Genomic DNA, 19,140 nt, shown 5'->3' with positions numbered 1-19,140 from the left:
AAAAAATGTTGCTCCGTATTAACATTTCTTAAATAATCTGCATTACAATAACCGATTGTTTTTTATTTTATATGAAAAAAATAAGATTGTTGTGTGAAAGATTTTGGTTAAAAAAGGAAGACATGGCAACCTGAATGAACTCAAGGACAATCTGGCTTTTATTTTCAGTTTCTACTTGACAAGGTTGATTTAATGCTGTACAACTGACAGTTTAAATCATATCTGATCTTTGACTAAAGAATACATAACATTTCCATAAACATTTTTAATAATTAATTTGATGAAACTTATAATTCTATAAAAAGGTAAATATGTCTAAATCTTGCAAAGAAATGTTAAAAACTCTAAACAGATATTTAATAAACAGTTTTTGAATGTATGTTTACATATTGAGAATATATATAAACAATTATTTTAATAACATTAAACCCTCCAAATGAGCTGAACAAATTCTTTTTTTTTATTATTAAATGTGCCGTCTATTTTTCCCACCAGTAGATGGCGCACATAACCCAATCTTTTGCTGGTAATCTCTCATTTCTGCAGTGTAGGTGGGAGTCATAGGCCGTTTCTCAATCCTAAGACTGCAGCCTCCGGAGGTTCTCAAAATACCTCTGATAAAAATCTCTCGAGTCTTATAAACGATTTGCTGTTCTACACAAAACAATACTGCCCCTAATGGTCATATTTAGGTAAAACACGTTAAAATGGTACTTCCACTAGTTGTCACTATTATTAGCCGGTGCTTCTAAAAATGCTAGAATTTTTTATGAATGACCATTTATAGATTTGTTCCAACTACTAAATTTAAATGACAGTAAAAATATCTGGGAATCATGTAGTACAATAACCAATTAAACAAAAATATTTACACACCTTCTTATTAAGGGATTTAGGAATTCCAGTCATTTTTGTAGAAACAAATGACATAACTACATATCACTTTCATGACATCCACGTTTCAAGTCTTGACTCATTCCTTAACTGTGCATTCTAAAAAATATATACATATGCCTATAATATACTTCTTATAAAGTAGATGTTTGTTTTTAAACCACACAGTTTGGAGGGGAATGTGTAATTGTAACTGGATCATATAGGCCTAGCTAAAGTTTTTTTTCTGTGGACCTTCACCCTTTGGTGCATTTTACCATACTTTATCCTCTATAAAAATGAATATGGCAATTCACATTCCACACATTGCATGTTGAAATTATGCATTGTATAACACAAAACATCATGGTCATGTGTCACCAACCCTGTTCCTGGAGATCTACCCTCCTGCATATTTTAGTTTCAACACACACTTCAACCTGCTTCTAATTTTTAGATAGCCCTGAAATGCTTGATTGCCAGGTTCAGGTGTGTTTGATTGGGGTTGGAGCTGAACTCTACTGCTGCGTCCGAAAACTCAAGGCAGTGACTCGTTGCCTCGCTGCCTCATGAGGAAATGACTTCAGAGGCATGAAGGTAGCTCAGAGAAAGACTTTCGGACACACTTCTAAGGCAGCGTGTTTGAAATTTAAACAGAGAGCGCCTTTGTGATAAATAATCACATATTTGAAAACTACAATACTAATTTCTCGCTAGAAATGCAATTAAAAGGTGTAAAAAGTGAAAATATACCTTTATTTACACTAAATTGGTGGTCCAGTCGCGTCCTTGGCCGCCATTTTATTTTCTCGAACTCGACCGGACTCGACCAATCACATTCTTAATGTACGTCCACGCATAGGTATCTCAGGAGACAGGAAGTAAACCAAACATTGAATTCGGACATGCCTTGATGCCTTGCTGCCTTGGAAAGCTGCCTCAGAAGGCAGCAATTTAGAGTTTTCGGACGCAGCCTACAGTAGATCTCCAGGAACAGGATTGGTCACCACTGATCTGTCTTGTTTCACATCCCTTAAATTACACTTGATTTAGATAAGATACTGGGGAACTTTACTGGGGAAGTAGTTTAATTTGGTTTATTGCAATTACACCCACTGAATCTATACAATGCAACTTTTTGTTTGCTTTCCAGATGTTTAAAAAGACTCTCTTTTTTCAGTTTCGTTGAGTGTCTTTTTTATTGCAGAACTTATAATTCAGGGAAAAAGAAACACTCTTAGGAACATTCGGGTCGTCCAAAAATAGCTTTCTGTGGGCTTAATAACTACAACATTCTATTTTGTAAAGTGAAACGGGTTAACTAAAACATTTTATAAACAATAGCCTCGTGTAGTCTGCTTTCATGTGGACCTACATTTTGTTGTCAGATTATTTACGCGAGATCTGGCAACCCTCTGAGTTATATCGAGCTTTTTGGTTTCTTGTTTATATAAACTAGAAATCATGCTTTCGTTTCATTATGAACTTTCATTTTCTCTTGAGAGAGGTAAGCACGCGTTGCTCAACTAGTTCGGCGTTTCAGATTAATGCGCCTTGTCAAGTTTTTAAAAGTTTGTCTTTGTGGTCTGAGAAACTTATTTTGGTGGCTAACGTTATTTCCAAGAAAAGCAATGTTTTGGCAGAAGAAGTCCGACTCGGACTCTGATGATGGTTGTGAGTATGACTCCACGTGGGAGGACGAAGTTAAAACTTTCAAAAAGAAGGTAAGTTATGTGTGGACTTTATTTTGTTTTTGTTTCTGCTAATGCTCTAAATGTCACGTGCGTAATGGCCTGAACCGGCATACAGCAGCTTTCATTCATCCTGAAAAAGAAGTCAAGTGCCATTTTATATTGTTATATTTTATAATGGATAGCCTATAATAACCAGATAGCCATACATACTATATTGTACATATTAGTCAAATATGTTTGTGGGTACGCGAATGTAATAAAAATATTTCTGAGAATGGCATATGTATTTCAGTTTCACTATGAACATTGCGAGTTGTGTTTCAGGAGACTTGAGTGCTATACTGAAGCGCATAAACTTAACGGGCAGTGAGTGTTGTAGCAGCCGATACTGTTCCCCTCGGAAAGTTTGTTTCCCCTTCAGTGGATAAAGCGTTTCTGCTGACAGCGCATGCGCAGGCACCTAGAATAGCTGGGTGTTTATTTACATTTTTTAGTATGGTGTAGCATACAGAGTTTGTACAAACTAATACAGCTTACAAAATTAAAACTATCAAATAAATATTAGGAAAAAACAGCTGGGTGTACAGAAAGTGTGAAGGGGAACCGACATTCCTAGGGGAACCTGATCGGCTGCCACACCAGGGATTAGACTAGTCATAGACTAAAATAAATTTAAAGGGGTCATATCGTGAAAATGTTAGCATTGCCATTTGCCACTTTGTAGGTGTGAGCAAAAATAGGTCATTGAAATTTGGCTTTCTTTATGATGTCATAAGGATATCTTATTAGAATAATACCGCCCCCTTAATGTACACTATCCCAGTGGTTCTCAAACTGGGGTCCGGGGCCCCCAGGGGGGCCGCGAGATGGTGCCAGGGGGGCCCCAGTTTTATGAAATTTTTATAAAATACATTAATTTATCATGAATTCTGTGAAATTAAACCTAAAAAAATAAGGCATTATACTTTGTATAATTTAATGTTTTGTTTAATTAAAATGTGAAGATTTAGAACTGTTTTTGTCATAAATTTTCTTTGGGGGGGCCGCGAAGGAATGCACTGTACACAAAGGGGGCCGCACGCTGAAAAAGTTTGAGAACCACTGCACTATCCAACCACAGCACTGCTATTTAGTGCAGAGAGAAAGAAAGAGAGAAAAAATAATTCACAGCACAATTGAGTTTGAATTCTTGCATCCAACCAACATCATTGTGATTAGTGTTTGCACTTCATCAGCTCATTTGCATTTTAAAAGACACACCCCAAACGACACATTTTTGCTCAAACCTACAAAGTGGCAATGCTAACATTTTCACGATATGACCCCTTTAAGGGCTGTCCAAACTGAAAACAACTTGCACTGACAAATCTTAAAATACATCAGTGCCCTTTATTTTGCCTAAAAATGCACACAAGTAATGTTTTTAGTAAGGCATGTTTGTTAAAACTAGTTATATTTCCTAATTAAATTAAGGCCTTGTCCTGGTTTAAAATAATCTCTGTCTGATAAACCACCCCTCTAAAGGAATAACGTTAGTTCATCCAAAAATGAAAATTATGTCATTTACTCACTCTCATGATATTTTGAAGAATGTTTGAAACCAAACCGTTCATGAGCCCCATTCACTTCCATAGTTGAAAAAATAATACCGTGGAAGTGAATGGGGCTTATGAACGGTTTGGTTACAAACATTCCTCAAAATATCATTAGAGTGAGTAAATGACATAATTTTCATCTTCCCACAAAAGTGAGTAGCCTAAATGATGAGAGATTTTTCATTTTTGGGTGAACCATCCCTTTAATGTCCTGGGTCTGCAATGATAGATAAAGTTCAGCGTGTTTGATACTGAACAAAAGACTAAAAAATATGTGAAGATATTAACACCATAGAATCTATGCTTGACATTACATTAAAAACACTTTTTAGAAAAAGTACAGTTGTGTTCAAAATTATTCAACCCCAACTGAAATTGATTGTTTTGGCCGGTTTGACATTGATTTTGATCATTCAGTCATCCTGCTTACAATTACATCAAAGAGGCATGTGTAGGTCAGACAAATATAACATAACATTTATAATGAAATAACCACAAATGTCTTTTCTGTGCTCACATCATTATCAGTTTTATTCAACCCCCAAGTGACATTCAATCTTAGTACTTAGTACAGGTACAACATCCTTTTACAGTTAAAACAGCTTTTAAACGTGAAGCATAGCTTGACACAAGTGTCTTGCAGCGATCTACGGGTATCTTCGCCCATTCATCATGGGCAAAAGCCTCCAGTTCAGTCACATTCTTAGGCTTGCGCACTGCAACTGCTTTCTTTAAGTCCCACCAGAGGTTCTCAATCGGATTTAAGTCTGGTGACTGCGATGGCCACTTCAAAATGTTCCAGCCTTTTTTCTGCAACCATGCTCTAGTGGATTTGGAGGTATGCTTGGGATCCTTGTCCTGTTGAAAGGTCCAACGTCTCCCAAGCCTCAGGTTTGTGACGGACTGCAACACATTGTCATCCAATATCTCCTGTTACTGAAGAGAATTCATGGTACCTTGCACACGCTGAAGTTTCCCTGTACCTGCAGAAGCAAAACAGCCCCAAAGCATGACCGACCCCCCACCATGCTTCACAGCAGGCAAGGTGTTCTTTTCTTCATAGGCCTTGTTTTTCCTCCTCCAAACATAGCGTTGATCCATGGGCCCAAACAGTTCTAATTTTCCACAGAACACTATCCCAAAACTTCTGTGGTTTGTCCACATGACTTTTGGCATACTGCAGTCGACTCTTCTTATTCTTTGGAGATAGCAAGGGGGTGCGCCTGGGAGTTCTGGCATGGAGGCATTCAGTACGCAGGGTGCGCCGTATTGTCTGAGCAGAAACTTCAGTACCCACATCTGACAAATCTTTTCTCAGTTCCTCAGCAGTCACACGGGGACTTTTTTCCACTCTACGCTTCAGATAGCGCACAGCAGTCGCAGTTAGCATCTTTTTTCTGCCACGACCAGGAAGCGTTTCAACAGTGCCCTTTGCCTTGAATTTGCGAATGATGCTTCCTATGGTGTCTCTTGGTATGTTTAACATCTTTGCAATCTTCTTATAGCCATTGCCCTTCCTGTGAAGATTAATCACCTCTTCTCTTGTCTTCCTGGACCATTCTTTTGACTTCACCATGTTTGTAACAAGCGTGCCGCACAAGCCCTGAAAAGTGAAGCCAAAACGTCTCGATCGCCCCCCATTGACCGGTCCCAGTATAGGTCATAAAGCCCGCCTCCCCATGTTATTCAATGGGACTTGAGACCAACTAAAAAAATTAATTACACTTCAATTATCTTTTTTTCCGAAGCTGGTTTCTGTCATGTACTGTAGTTTTTATCACGCTGATGTTAATTCAAATGTTTGTTTTTAAAATAGGTTTGTGTTTAGTTAGTTATTTAATGATATAAAAACGGTGGTGTCACGTCATGATTGACAGCTGTGATATCGTGTGATATGCGCATTCTACGAGAGCGAGGGCGGGGTTTTGACTTCGCCTTCCCTTCCTGCTCACTACTGCGCATGACTGGTCCCGAAATCGCTATTGCGCAGACTCAAGACCCAAGATGTCAGAGAAATATCGGGCAACTGGCGTCTTGACTTTTCACCAATTGGAGAGAGCGGACAGGCGTCTTACATGTTTTTTACAGTCTATGGTTTGTAACCACACCAGTAAATGTTTAGAAGGAGTTGAGTATCACAGTCATTTTAAAGCTGCCTAATTGGTGCTTATTAGGCTTTATTGCTGTTCCCTGACATCCACAGGTGTTTTCGATACCTGATTGAAAACACTTCAATGAACCTCTGTTCTTCAGAGTGGTAGTTCTTTAAGGGGTTGAATAATTGTGTCAATAAAGAATTCACAAAAGAAACATTTACTACTATATTACAAAACCAATTGATGTCATTTTAGTTGCATATGGTTCTTTAAGAAGTCATTGTAGGATTTCATTCTGAATACAATTACAAATGTACACTAAATTCCCTAAAACCCTTAACAGCATTGGGGGGTTGAATAATTTTGAACACAACTGTATATGTGTGTTTATGTCCCTATATTGCGCACACACACACACACACACACACACTTATTTTAATTTTTTTGAAAACAGTATTTTGTTTTTGACAAATCAATTTGAACTTGTTTTGCCTGCAGTATTGAAGATCAGTAAACACTGCATCTTTTTTGTTATTTTGACCCTGTTTTCCCCATTTCAATTTCCAGTAAATGAATGCAAATAAAAACATTATTTTTATTAAGAATTTGGCTGGAATGTTGTTGGTGGTTGACGGAATGAAACAAAAATATTATAATAAAATCAATAATAAAATAAACCCACCCTGTTTTCTGTTTCATGCTAACTGAATTTTTACGTGCTTATTCAATTTCTGTGCATATAGAAAAAGGTCTGAAAAGATTCATTGCTGCTGATTTTTGTTTACAGAAAAAGAATCTGTTCACAAGTAGTCGCAGGAACATGTATGCTGCAAGGGACATGCAAGAGTTTCGGCGTAGTTGCACAGTAAGTTTAATTGCCCTAAAAATCTAAAAGTGGAGACTAGAGTGAGATGATTTGTGCCACTTCGACTAAAATTGGCTTGTAGGTAAACACAAAGGGATTTTTTTATTATGGGTCATTTCTAAACATAATTATGATTAATAGATAATGGTGCACAATTAACTGCCTAAAGGGCAACAATTCACCCCCTGGCACATTTTACCCCACTCTAACTTTAAATTAATATGCCGGTTCACATATTGTAAGTTTTACAAGTGTAAAAATACTTTTACCAGTTGCAGTGGTGCACATGACAGCCCGCTGTATGCTGATTGTTGTTCGAAAATTTAATCTTAAACAATTACTTTGTTATAATTCTAGATCTTGGATGACAGCACACCAAAAGTAAGTAAAAGTTTTTTTGTTTTGTTTGTTAGTTTATCGTTTATGGTCCTGTATAACTCAAAAAGCAGTACAGAAGTCTTTACATTCCTTGAAGTAGACTTGATTTGAGGCATTTACTGTGGAACTGTCTTGCATAGTTTCGTTTTTTTTTTATGCTTCTTGCAGTTACACCCACTTAATCTTATGAAGATTTTCTAAAGAACTGTCTTAGATGCTAATTCCTGTGTATTTACAGATGAGGAAAACCTCTTTCAGTCACTCTCCAACAACCCGTTACCAGGTGAGTTTATTTACCCTATAATCAAACAACAAAAATTCTTACATTTTCCTTGCAAGAAAATAGTGATGAATGTCCCCAAGCATATTTCTGTTTGTTTTCTATCTCCTAAAATAGGTAGCAGCTATAGCAGGGCTATTCAATTCCGGTCCTAGATGGCCGGTGTCCCACAGAGTTTAGTTCCACCTGAATCTCCAGGACCGGAAGTGAATGGCCCTTATCCATAGCATAAATAAAGATATGACTGTTTAAAGAAAGTTAAATGACACAACTTGTCCCAAACATTAGGGCTAAACTTTTACTTTTCAAGGGGTAAATTGAGGGCCATATAAAATCTACATGCACACTTAAAGTTTCAGAAACAAAAAAAGATTTCCTAGATTACAAGGGAACTTACCAATACAGAAACTTACCAATACATTTCTATAAAAATCAATCTTACCCAATGCCCATGTTTTTTATGTCTAAAACTATAGATTTGATTGTAATAGCCCAACACTTTATGTCCCACAAAGTCTTGATCGGAGAAGATACTCAGAAATGCATGTTTTTTAATATTAATATTGTTTTCCAGGATCACTTCTACAACCTGGACTTTTATAAAGGTTTAATGAGATCAGTGCCAGATGGTATGCCATTGTGCTCATACTATAGATAAACTCTACTGTCTATTATTGCTGATTTCATTCAAACAAATGTTTTAATATTTTTGCAGGTGTAAGCATTTATGAATTTCATAAAGAATGGAAGGGTAAATATGATAGACTGGAAAGGGTTCACTCCTATATTCAGTGGTAAGATCCTGTTACAATATAAACATAAACGCCAGCTTAATCTGTTTAAAACATCAAAGATTTAGAAAGTCATTCAACTTACCAATTTACTATGTTGCAGGTTGTTTCCAATACAAGAGAAAGGGATGAATTGGGAAGCACATGTCCTTACAAAAGAAGAAATTAAGGTACGTTTAAACATGCAGTTTAATGCATCTAATAATATTGCTTTAAAAAAACTTGTATAACAAAAAGACATCTTTACTTGAAGGTAATCACCAGTCTCTGTTTTACCAATTTAAAGTAAATTCAAAGTGATCTTTCCTGTTGTTCAGCTTTTTCGTAAAGACAAAGCAGCCAAGGACAATTTGTTGAAATCATATGAACTCATGTTGGATTTCTACGGTATACGCTTGGTCAATAGTTACACTGGAGAGGTAACACGTGCTTATAACTGGAGGGAACGATTTGACAACCTGAACAGGTTTATACCTTCACACATACCTCTGTTTATTTCATTTACATGATTTTATTTAAGTACCTTTTGGCATCTCTTTGATTTTACAGAAATACGCACAACAACCTTCGGATTACACGCATCCTGAAGTGTCTTGGGACGCTCGGATTTGAGCGTTTTCAGGAAAAACTGGTCAGGTTTTTTCTCCAAGAAACTCTTGTAGAGAACAGGCTTCCAAATGTGAAACAAAGTGTACTAGATTACTTCATATTTGCTGTTTTAAACAAGTCAGAAAGAAAGGATCTGATTAGGTTTGCCTTTTGTCATTATCAGCCTAGAAAAGATTTTGTGTGGGGACCCAAAAAGATTCTGTCATGCACAGCAATGTATGACTGTGCAAGCAATGAAACCGATGTTTCAGGATATGAATCTAAAGCATATGAGGAAAGGAAAAGAACACCTAGTAGCAGCAGTAACACCGAAGATAATTCTAGAAATTTTACCAATGGGCAAAAAAGTGAGTCCAGTCAGAGCAATCATGCAATGTGTGAAGAAAACCCAGGTGATCAGAAAACCTCCAATAAAGGAAAGGATAAAGGGCAAGTTAAAGGTGAAGACCATCAGGTCAGCTCAAAGAGTCCACAAGGTGGAGAGAAAAATGGTGTTGGTAGTCATGTTCTGAATCGCCATAAGTCTAATATTTTTTGAAACGTGAGGTGTGAAGAAAAATCTGATGTAGAAATTAAGTTATAAAACTAATGGCAATGTAAAAGAATTGTTTGTGTTAGTTTCATAAGTTTTGATTTAAATTTTGATTTAATATCAGTTACTTCTGTTTGCAAGCTGATAGATAACAGGAGATTCTACTGGCTAGGTATACAAACATGATGTTTTTTAGTTTGTTAGGGATTCTTTTGTTTAAAAAAAAATAATAACATTAGTCTCATAACTGACAAAATTATATTTATAGAAGTGATTACTTGAGAAATGAAGTAATGAAATTTTTGGTTGTATGAAAAAGGAATATTTGTTATTGATGTAAGATTATAAAAGTTTAATTTAAAAACTTTTTTGCTTATTTAAAAAAAACATAAAACATGTTATAAATATGATGGTCTTCTACTGTTTTCACTATTGAAGCTAATAAAATTCTATTACCACAATGACAGAATGGTGTAATTTTTGAAGAAAGTGATGCTTTAAAAAAGGCTCCATTAAACCTCAATATAAAACACTGTGAAGAATGTTATTTATGTAGGCCTATTTCAATAGGCTACATAGTTGTCTGTAATAGTATTTTTGTGGCATACAGTACAACATACATATTAAATCTATAATAGGATACTATTGAAAGTGGTAGTAAGATTATTTTGATCTAGATAAAGTCAACAAATAAACAGCAAAAGGAAATGTTACTCAAAAGGTCTAAAACAACCATAATTTCCTGTAATTGTTTAGTAAGCTTTCTAGTAATTCTATTTTGTTATACAGTAATAAAAATAGACCAATAGGCCTGAGCATTTTATGCTTGTGCTTATGCTTGTTTTAGTTTCCCTTTTACATTTAGCACAATAATGTATCAGTACACACATGCTGGTTTGGTTTTGCTCCACCTTTTATAAGGTCTGCATTCTGACCCCTGCCTTGGTCAGCAAATGATCAAGCAAAACAGAAGAAGGGCACCTGACTGTTTCTCTACTAAAGGACTCTCTGGGAGATCCACTTTTAACTGTTCCTTCAGGTTAACTTTCCTTAAATAAATGAAATGTCTTATTCTTTTGTCATGTTGCCTTAGCGCTAACTAAAAAAACTTTGCTCCGTATGGACATTTCTTAAATAATCGGCATTACAATAGCTGATTGTTTTTTATTTTATTCATATGGAAAAAATAAGATTGTTGTGTGAAAGATGTTGGTTAAAAAAGCAAGGCATGGCAACCTGAATGAACTCTAGAACAATCTCTGCTGGCTTTTATTTTCAGTTTCAACTTGACAGGATTGATTTAAGGCTGTACAACTGACAGTTCAGATCATATCTTGATCTTTATTAAAAATCTTTATGTATTCTTTAGTTAATTCATTTGATAAAACGTATAACTCTATAAAAGTGAAAATATGTCTGAATCTTGCAAAGAAATGTTAAAAACTCTAAACAGATATAATAAACAGTTTTTGAATGTATGTTTACATATTGAGAATAGATATAAATAATTATTTTAATAACATTAAACCCTCTGGGACAAATGAGCTGAACAAATTCTCAATTATGTTTAGAAAAGCCCTTTTTATTAAATGTGCCGTCTATTCTTCCCACCAGTAGATGGCGCACATAACCCAATATTTTGCTGGTAATCTCTCATTTCCGCAGTGTAGGTGCGAGCCATGGGCCGTTTCTCAATCCAAAGGCTGCAGCCTCCGGAGGTCGCATTTGTATGCTGCATACGTCATAAAGTCTGCCTTATTTTAGAATATTGACAATTATAAAGTTGACTGTTATTCTCACTTAATCGTGAATTGTTGTAATATGCATATGACTTGCGAATGTATTCCTCAGTTAACTTAAATAAACCAGGCGTGATGACTAATGCAGCCTGCATATGCGACCTCCGGAGGCCGCAGCCTTCCGATTAAGAAACGGCCATGGTTAGGTCATGAAGCGCTGCGCAAATGGATCACCAGATGAAATCAAAGTAACGCGAGAAACTGTGCTTGTATGTCACTGTCGCGCTACTTTGATGTCATACGTCGATCGGTCTTCGCAGCATGAATTAGAATACGCCTCTTTGTTTTCGGATGGCAGCATGGTTAAAGCTATTGCTTGTTTTGATAACGTAGTCATGGTTTTGTTTGGATTTATTAGGGATTTTATTCTTGCTAAATTCAGACTTGCCAGTTGAGGTCATTTTACTCATTTGACAGAGTTAATCTCCTTTGAAACAGCTGATCCATGGATTCAGACGCACACGAAGAATTTGAACTGAGCAAGAAACATGAAGATATGTGAGTCCCTGTTTATTTTAAATGTAAGTTAAATGACGTTTTATTTCTTGACTTGATTTAATGACGTTAACATTGTTTATGTAGATTGGAGAGACGAGCATTATTGCTACAGCAGATGGAAGCGCTCTATGAACAACATAAGACTAAAAAGAAACAGCAACGTCTGAGGTCTCGAGCTGCGAGCACGAGAAATGCTCAGATACTTAAGGTAAACTTATAGTCTGTCAAAAATGCATCTTACTGTCTTAACATAATTGTCATAACTTTAAATATTTAGAGTTATTATACGGTAGCACAGGTTAAAGCAGCAACTTTGGATCTTCAGCATCTTCATGTGATTTAGGCTTAATATGTTTGTATTGATGTGGGTTATAGGACTTGGAGGATGTTGAAAAGAAACTTCATACAAGACAGCTCCTGCATCCGGATATTATACACCTTGAGGTACTGGAACTTATTTTATGTACCTGGGTGACTCTCACGAAACCATTGAAACACCACGGCACTAATGATTTTAGCTTTAAAATGTGTAATATAGTAACATTAAAAAGCATCAGAATTAACACAATACTGTGTTCTACCTTGCACAATGTGTGATTTCAACTTAAGAATGTATAATTGTAAATTTTATCTCATTTTCTGCTGAAATTCTCATTACCGCAATGTGTCCGGCTGTGTTTGAACATGCGTTATGTTGTAATTTAATCAAATTAACACAAAAATATTAAGAAAAACAAATAAATGGATGTTTTGCTAGACTGCTTTAGATGACAGAAAAAATATTTACTGAATATTCATGTATAATAATAATGAAGAAAAATTAGGAAAATGATGTGTCCATGCCTGATGTTCTCATCCTCCGCAACACTTTTTGAGAACAGTTTAAGCACACATACAGAATTTTAATAAAGTTTGATTTTGAGTAACCAAGCACATGGACCAGTTACTTCAAGATGGCTACCAGGTAAGATCATTTTTTTACAGTTAATTTGAAATATTGTCTTGTCAGAATGCTTACACAACATTTTGATTATCATTACCGCAACAGATGCTTATTAAAGGTTAATTTAATTAATAGAAGCATAATACTTTGATTTTAAATGCATGTGCAGAATCTCCAAATAATGTTCTTTCAGGTTTGTCATGTCATTTTGAAAATATGTCAGTGTTGATGTTTTCTGACTGTTGCGGTAATGAGATTTTTTAGGACTAATTTTTTAAATTATGTTACAAAAAGTGTTAAATGATAAGTAAAAGTTTTTAAATTAATGTTCCCATTTACTCCAGACTTTGTTTTTCAATGTCTGGTGTGAAAAAAAGTAAATTTAAGCAATTTTTACATTTTCATGCTTGACATTTTTAAAACCAAGTTTTCGTGAGAATCACCCACCTATTGTTTCTCAGTGTTAACTGTAACTTCTACACACATAGTAAAAGAATGCATTTAAAGCAGTGTTTTACTAAAAAGCAGGTAAATGTCTAAATAGTGCCATCAGCATCTTCTGTACAGTGGTGTACTGATCATGATCATGATCATCAATGATAAATCAAAAATAAAATGTATGGATTTTATACATAGCCTACATTTTATAAAGGGACCTGCTATAGTTTTTAGATGACAGCGTAGGTCTTTTACCTCTACCCAGGATATTGGGATGAAAAAAGATGTAAATATTTGAACAGCATATCTGTGTTTTTTGGTCCTATTATAGACTCGTTATTGGGCTTCAGTCGAACAGAAACTGCCGGAATGGGAGCAGTATTTGTTGGGTGAAGGAAAGGCTCCGGTTAGTGAGACCGGAACACCATTGGGACAAGAGAGACTGATATTGGGGCAACAACATTTCTCACCTGTACATAGCAGGAGTAAGCCCCCTCGACCCAAACCTAGAAAATAACTTATAATTCAAGTTTTAAAAATGATTTACAATTTCTTTGCAAATGTATCTGTTAAAAAAAAACATTAAAATACATAAAAGATTTCATAGTTATTCAACATAATAAATATACAATATATATTAAAGTAGAATTAGTAACAGACTACACAGAAATACATGCATGCATAGTTTTATAAATGTGTTCACTTTAATGCTGTATGATATGGATTTTTTTATTAGTATGTCCACATGGGGGCAGTACTGACTATACTTTTTGTAGCAATGCTAGTAAAATTTTGTTCTGTTCATAGAAAGCAATACATTTCAAAAATCAGGATCATATTTATCATTATCTATTATTAAAAGAAAACTAAGCATCTTTTTGTCTCTTCATACCATCTTAACCAAATTGGTAGTCATTAAAATTAGATTTAGGTTTCTTGTTTCCTTTAAGTGAAAAGCGGAAAAGGTATCTATAAAATTACAAAGTTTGTTTTCAAGAAAAGCTTTCAAGCAATTATCATATTTTTATTTCCCCATATTCCTGCACTACCAAATAACTGAAGCTAGGCTATAGCTTCATTGGGCTTTGTGGGCCCTGGTAAAAAAAAAGTCCCAATAAATGATATAGACCTACTTGCATATTTAGCTTGAAGATTACTATGGTCCTCTTGAATATTTTCAAATTTACATTTGCAAATGTGGACAGCTTTTGAACGTTCTAAGTAAAAATGAGGTCATGACTGCCATTACGCAAAGCCTCTCTGAGAACTTCAACTATCTTCATGATAATTGCTATTGTATTGTCTCTTTATTGAAGGGTCGGCCACTTAAAGTTCTTATGAGTGTTAAGTTGACTAGAACTTTGAATACATTTTGGTTATTGATTAGACTTGCTTTTGTGCTAGTGCTTTTACTCATTTAGGTTGCTGGTTTAATGAATATGGATGTAATAAATGCCACATTTGCTGTTAACATCTTGATTAATATCTAAATAGATTAAGTCCTGTATATTACTACACTCTAAAAATAGCTGGGTTATTTTTGACCCTTGCTGGGTTAAAATTGACCCAATGCTGTTTTAGCCCAGCTTGCTTTGTTATTATAACCAATGGTTGCATAACAACAACCGAACATTGGGTCATTGTTTACCCAGCATGGGTTAAAAATAACCCAGCCATTTTAAGTATGTATACATCAAAATTTGATAAAAAAGAAAATCTCTTTATTCCTCCTTCTGCTTTATATCTTCACTTGTTTCTTTTTTATATTTTGTCACCGTTTTATATCGGTCTCACTGTTGAGGGAAAGATGGCAGACCCCAGCCTAATTGGATGATCAAACCAGTGCAGGGTGACACGGAGTGGCGGCTTGACAAACGCGATCATCTGGATGGTCAGGGTTGAAGAGGTGGTGGTTGGCAGCTGCCCTTCCTTCTCAGCTGGGACTCTTGCCCCTGAGGTCAGGGTACCAGTCAAGGGTTCCAGTTGGGGGGAGTGTCGACTGCAGAAGGGTGGAGAGTTCTGGGTGTGGGTGGAGGGCAAGACAGCAAATTATCCAAAAGGATTTTGAAGAGCACGATCTGGAGCCTTTCCAAATGACTAGCTCTGCATTATGCATTCTAATGGAGAACGCCCCAAGGTGAATTGGCTACAGACACCACTGCCAACTGAGGCTGTCAGAGACCCGGCACAAGCCAAGGCCAAATGTTATAGCTGGGCCTGGCCATCAGCCAGATCTTCAGAGCATTATCGTAAGCTAACAAAACCCAGTTCATCTCTTGGTGATAATGCCTTACATCTTTGAAAGTGATATAGCTGAAGCTGTGGCTGATAGTCCATTTGTTGTGGCTGTATAAACATACTGCATGAGTTTTATTGCAAAATTAGTATAGTATTTTGAATATGGGCACCTTGAATGTTCCATAATATTTGTATCTCTACAAACCCTATAAATATTTTTTCTCTCTGCCTCAAAACATACCACCCATTGCTCCCAAAAGTGTTTTTCATAACTAAAGCTTGTAAATGTAGTGCACTTAAACACAAATAGCTTTTGCTCAGGAGCCTGTTAGGGAATTCTCTCCATTCTTGAAACTGCTATTGCAGCACTAGTGTTGATGTGTTTTTGTTCTTTCTTATATGTATTGATTTTGAGTTTCGATATAGTTATTTTCCTCCTTTCCTCATAGGAACCATTCAATCCAAGTAGTCAAAACATCCACTCCATCAAGTATGTGTGTCTATTTGTGTAATTTGGCATATGTTTGTTGGGTTGCAGTGCCTTTGGTCACCTAATATAACACTAAATATTTTTAACAAGGGGCATACCATATTTCCAAATTGAGTAAACGTTTTAAGGAATGAGTCAGTGACATCACTCTATATCAAATCCTTTGCATTCAAACTTGGTGTATTGACGAGAGTCCCAGCTTAACAGCAGGATTTTGGTCTGAGTTAATTAAGACCCATCCAGTGGGAAACTGGGAGTGGAGATTGTCCTAAAGGGGCATCCTAGGTCAAAAGATTAGCACCGGACATCCCAGATTTACTGATCCTGACAAACAATGACACTGATTTGAGGTCAGGCTTCAATAGAACCAATACAGCAAATTAAACATATCTGTTGGAATTCTGCTGATTAGTCCCCAAATTCCTTTAGGGGTTTTCTTTTGTCCATGTTTGGTCTGCATTTATATTTGTACAACAGTCTACTAAGATTGCTGAATCTGGAACAGATTGTTTGAGACCTTCGTCTCTTTAAAAGACTGCGAGTAAAGTGTTGGGCGAGGGGACAGAAGGTCCCCTTCAGCTGCGTGGCCTGAAGCCTTAAAGACCGCCTCTGAATGGAGGTCATACCCGAGACTGACATTGATGTGATTCCGGCGAGGCAGAGTCCCCGCACTCCGCTACCATTCGGCTGCCTCGACACCTTAAAGCAATAAAGCTCCTTCTCTGAGCGTGCCCTTGACGATCAGACCAAACCCTGTAAAGGGGGCACCGCTGCCACTCAGGGCCTAGTGGGGGCTGCGTGGGTAATGTCTGAGCCCAAATGTTTAGGAATGTGAATCTGTACACATCAAGCCTATTCCTGTGTCCTAAATTCTGTAGCTTACACTGTAAAAAAAGATTTGTTGGTTCACGCTGTGTTCATGCTGCCTTAAAAAAAACTTAAAAATATCAGTTGACAACAACTTTTTGGAGAAAAGTTATATCTTGCTTTCTGAACATACTACATCAACCATGTTTTCATTGTTATGTGACCTGTTTATTCATTCACCTATGACACACTAACAAGAAGAGGAAATAACTTAGGTGTTTTGCATAACCAAAATAACCATATTTCTTGGTATTTATATCTCTTAACTTACTTGAAAAAAGTCGCCCAGCTCACAGTTTTCCAGTATATCTTTTATTTATTAAGAGTTTAATTTGGTGGCTCCTCAGCTCGCGTGGCCTCATGGGATAGAAAATTGTTTATCAGATGCATAGGCCTACTGAGTAATCTCAGCAGAGCCAGTACAGCATCTGGGTATTTTTCATAAACTCTATGCATACTGAGGTTTTCACTCATTTCGCATAGTAGGCAATGTTGGGTTGATGTTATGCAACCATGGGTTAAAGTTGGGCATTGGGTCCATTTTAACCCAGCAGTGTGTTCTGTCCAATATTTTCTCATTATGGGTCAAAAATAACCCAGCCATTTTTTGAGTGAATGTATATCTCTTGACAACGTATATGGTGTGGGGTTATGCACTCACAGGTTTTTGTGATTTTCTTCTGTCAATTTATTTGTAGTCTTAATTATTCCTTGAATGAATATTCACAGCCTGCCCGAGCAATATTGTCAGGTCGACCTCCTTTATCATTATCATCTTGGACATCAATACGTGTACGGAACACCATGCGGTCCCTTGGCCGCGGCTGTCTTTCCAACGCAGTTCGGTAGGAACGAATCCAAAGAGCGCGCGCCTGACGCTCATTAACTTTCCCCTTGGCGCGCTACAATGCGCCTTGCGGGCGCTTTGTGCCAAGAAGCAATGGTTCTCTTAACAAGTACTACAACTAGCCCGCTCTTCTCCAACTGGGATAGAAATTGCTTTCCAAAACGATGGGAAGGAGGACGGTTTAATTAGAATTTCATTTGGGCTAAACTGAGAGAAACGACGCAGTTAACATTTGGTGCATTTAATTGGGGCCTTTTCGTCCTCGCCTCCTTAAAAATGCTGACGCTACCCCCGTTAATCTTCCATTTACAATCAATTGAGTTGACCAAACAAAAGTCTGGGTCTTCTTTTCTTCCTGTCTCAACCGGGCTTTTGTCGCTCGTAAATGCCTCAATTTCGGCTGATCTCTGTCGCGTACATGCTCTCCGCCGCTGACAGTTCATTAATGCGCTCTTGTCCCTATAATCCCTCTCGCCGCGTTACATGTGCATGCAGTAATGAGCTCCGTTGTCAATTAACATGTTTCTAGAAGCAAAGCTGGTTGCTCAGATGTTTGAGAGGTAAGTGCGGAAAAAAGGCCAACGAGACTGCCTTTAGGTTGTTTTCTTCACCGCAATCTTTTTTAGGCACTATAGGCAAGATAGGCAGCTTTGCACAAAAGGGATTTTTGTACCCCACACAAACATGTCTTTTGGTGAGACCCGCCCACATTAGTATTTTCCCAGACCTCTTCACAACCAGTAATGTTTTACTCTGATCTTTCAGTTTATCTTTTTAGGTGTCACGACATGTTAAATATCAGTCCATCCGCACAGCAGTCGTTTGTAAAAGAATTATGACATATGTTTAATTTTAACTAGTCAAGCGTGCAATATGGTCGTATTATGTACGAGTGTAAAACATTTTTAGCAATAAACCGTTTTTTTTTTATTTAAACGCCGATTATTTCTTATTCAAGGTAGCATAAAATATATTCGTGTATTAAATGTTGCTGTTCCCTATATAGGCCATATAATAAAATGATCTCCACATAAAAATAATTACAAATTTAATTAATGTATTCTGCATTTCAAATCGCCCAAAATATGCTACATTAAAAATTATACAACAAAAATATGTTTTTGTAGTTTATTTTAAAATTGTATACTTTTTGATAAAAAAGTTTACACTATTAATTAAATACGCTTTAAATTTTAATCAGTAACCTATGTAAAATGTAGGCAATGCAATGTATAGCAGTTTGTAAAGCTCTCGAGACATGGTTATGCTTATTGAAACATGATTGCAGTTTCATAAAATCACGCCTA

The 19,140-nt window shown here is 36.5% G+C and overlaps 2 protein-coding genes across 2 annotated transcripts; both read left to right on the top strand.

Annotated features, from left to right (window-relative positions):
• Positions 1-2,050: 2,050 nt before the first annotated feature.
• On the top strand, positions 2,051-10,168 carry LOC129427609 (opioid growth factor receptor-like protein 1). The gene is made up of 9 exons (XM_055184210.2): positions 2,051-2,597; positions 7,046-7,123; positions 7,481-7,504; positions 7,740-7,784; positions 8,356-8,410; positions 8,497-8,575; positions 8,676-8,742; positions 8,890-9,038; positions 9,122-10,168. Exons 1-9 carry the CDS (start codon positions 2,421-2,423, stop codon positions 9,717-9,719), a joined length of 1,272 nt encoding a protein of 423 aa, XP_055040185.2. The 5' UTR covers positions 2,051-2,420; the 3' UTR covers positions 9,720-10,168.
• A 1,606-nt stretch (positions 10,169-11,774) lies between these two features.
• On the top strand, positions 11,775-14,862 carry cep15 (centrosomal protein 15). The gene is made up of 4 exons (XM_055184462.2): positions 11,775-12,010; positions 12,095-12,218; positions 12,386-12,454; positions 13,723-14,862. Exons 1-4 carry the CDS (start codon positions 11,958-11,960, stop codon positions 13,906-13,908), a joined length of 432 nt encoding a protein of 143 aa, XP_055040437.2. The 5' UTR covers positions 11,775-11,957; the 3' UTR covers positions 13,909-14,862.
• The last annotated feature ends 4,278 nt before the right edge of the window (positions 14,863-19,140 follow it).

This window comes from Misgurnus anguillicaudatus, chromosome 14 (assembly GCF_027580225.2).
Source record: "Misgurnus anguillicaudatus chromosome 14, ASM2758022v2, whole genome shotgun sequence".
NCBI lineage: Eukaryota > Metazoa > Chordata > Actinopteri > Cypriniformes > Cobitidae > Misgurnus > Misgurnus anguillicaudatus.
The sequence above is the reverse complement of the archived record's forward strand: the minus strand, read 5'-3'. Positions and strand labels throughout refer to the sequence as shown.

Coding starts and splice junctions, on each gene's coding strand:
- cep15 (XM_055184462.2), top strand. CDS start 11,958: ATGGATTCAGACGCACACGAAGAATTTGAACTGAGCAAGAAACATGAA. Junction 12,011..12,094: donor AGCAAGAAACATGAAGATAT/GTGAGTCCCTGT, acceptor TTGTTTATGTAG/ATTGGAGAGACGAGCATTAT. Junction 12,455..13,722: donor CGGATATTATACACCTTGAG/GTACTGGAACTT, acceptor GTCCTATTATAG/ACTCGTTATTGGGCTTCAGT.
- LOC129427609 (XM_055184210.2), top strand. CDS start 2,421: ATGCGCCTTGTCAAGTTTTTAAAAGTTTGTCTTTGTGGTCTGAGAAAC. Junction 7,505..7,739: donor TGGATGACAGCACACCAAAA/GTAAGTAAAAGT, acceptor GTGTATTTACAG/ATGAGGAAAACCTCTTTCAG. Junction 7,785..8,355: donor CTCCAACAACCCGTTACCAG/GTGAGTTTATTT, acceptor ATTGTTTTCCAG/GATCACTTCTACAACCTGGA.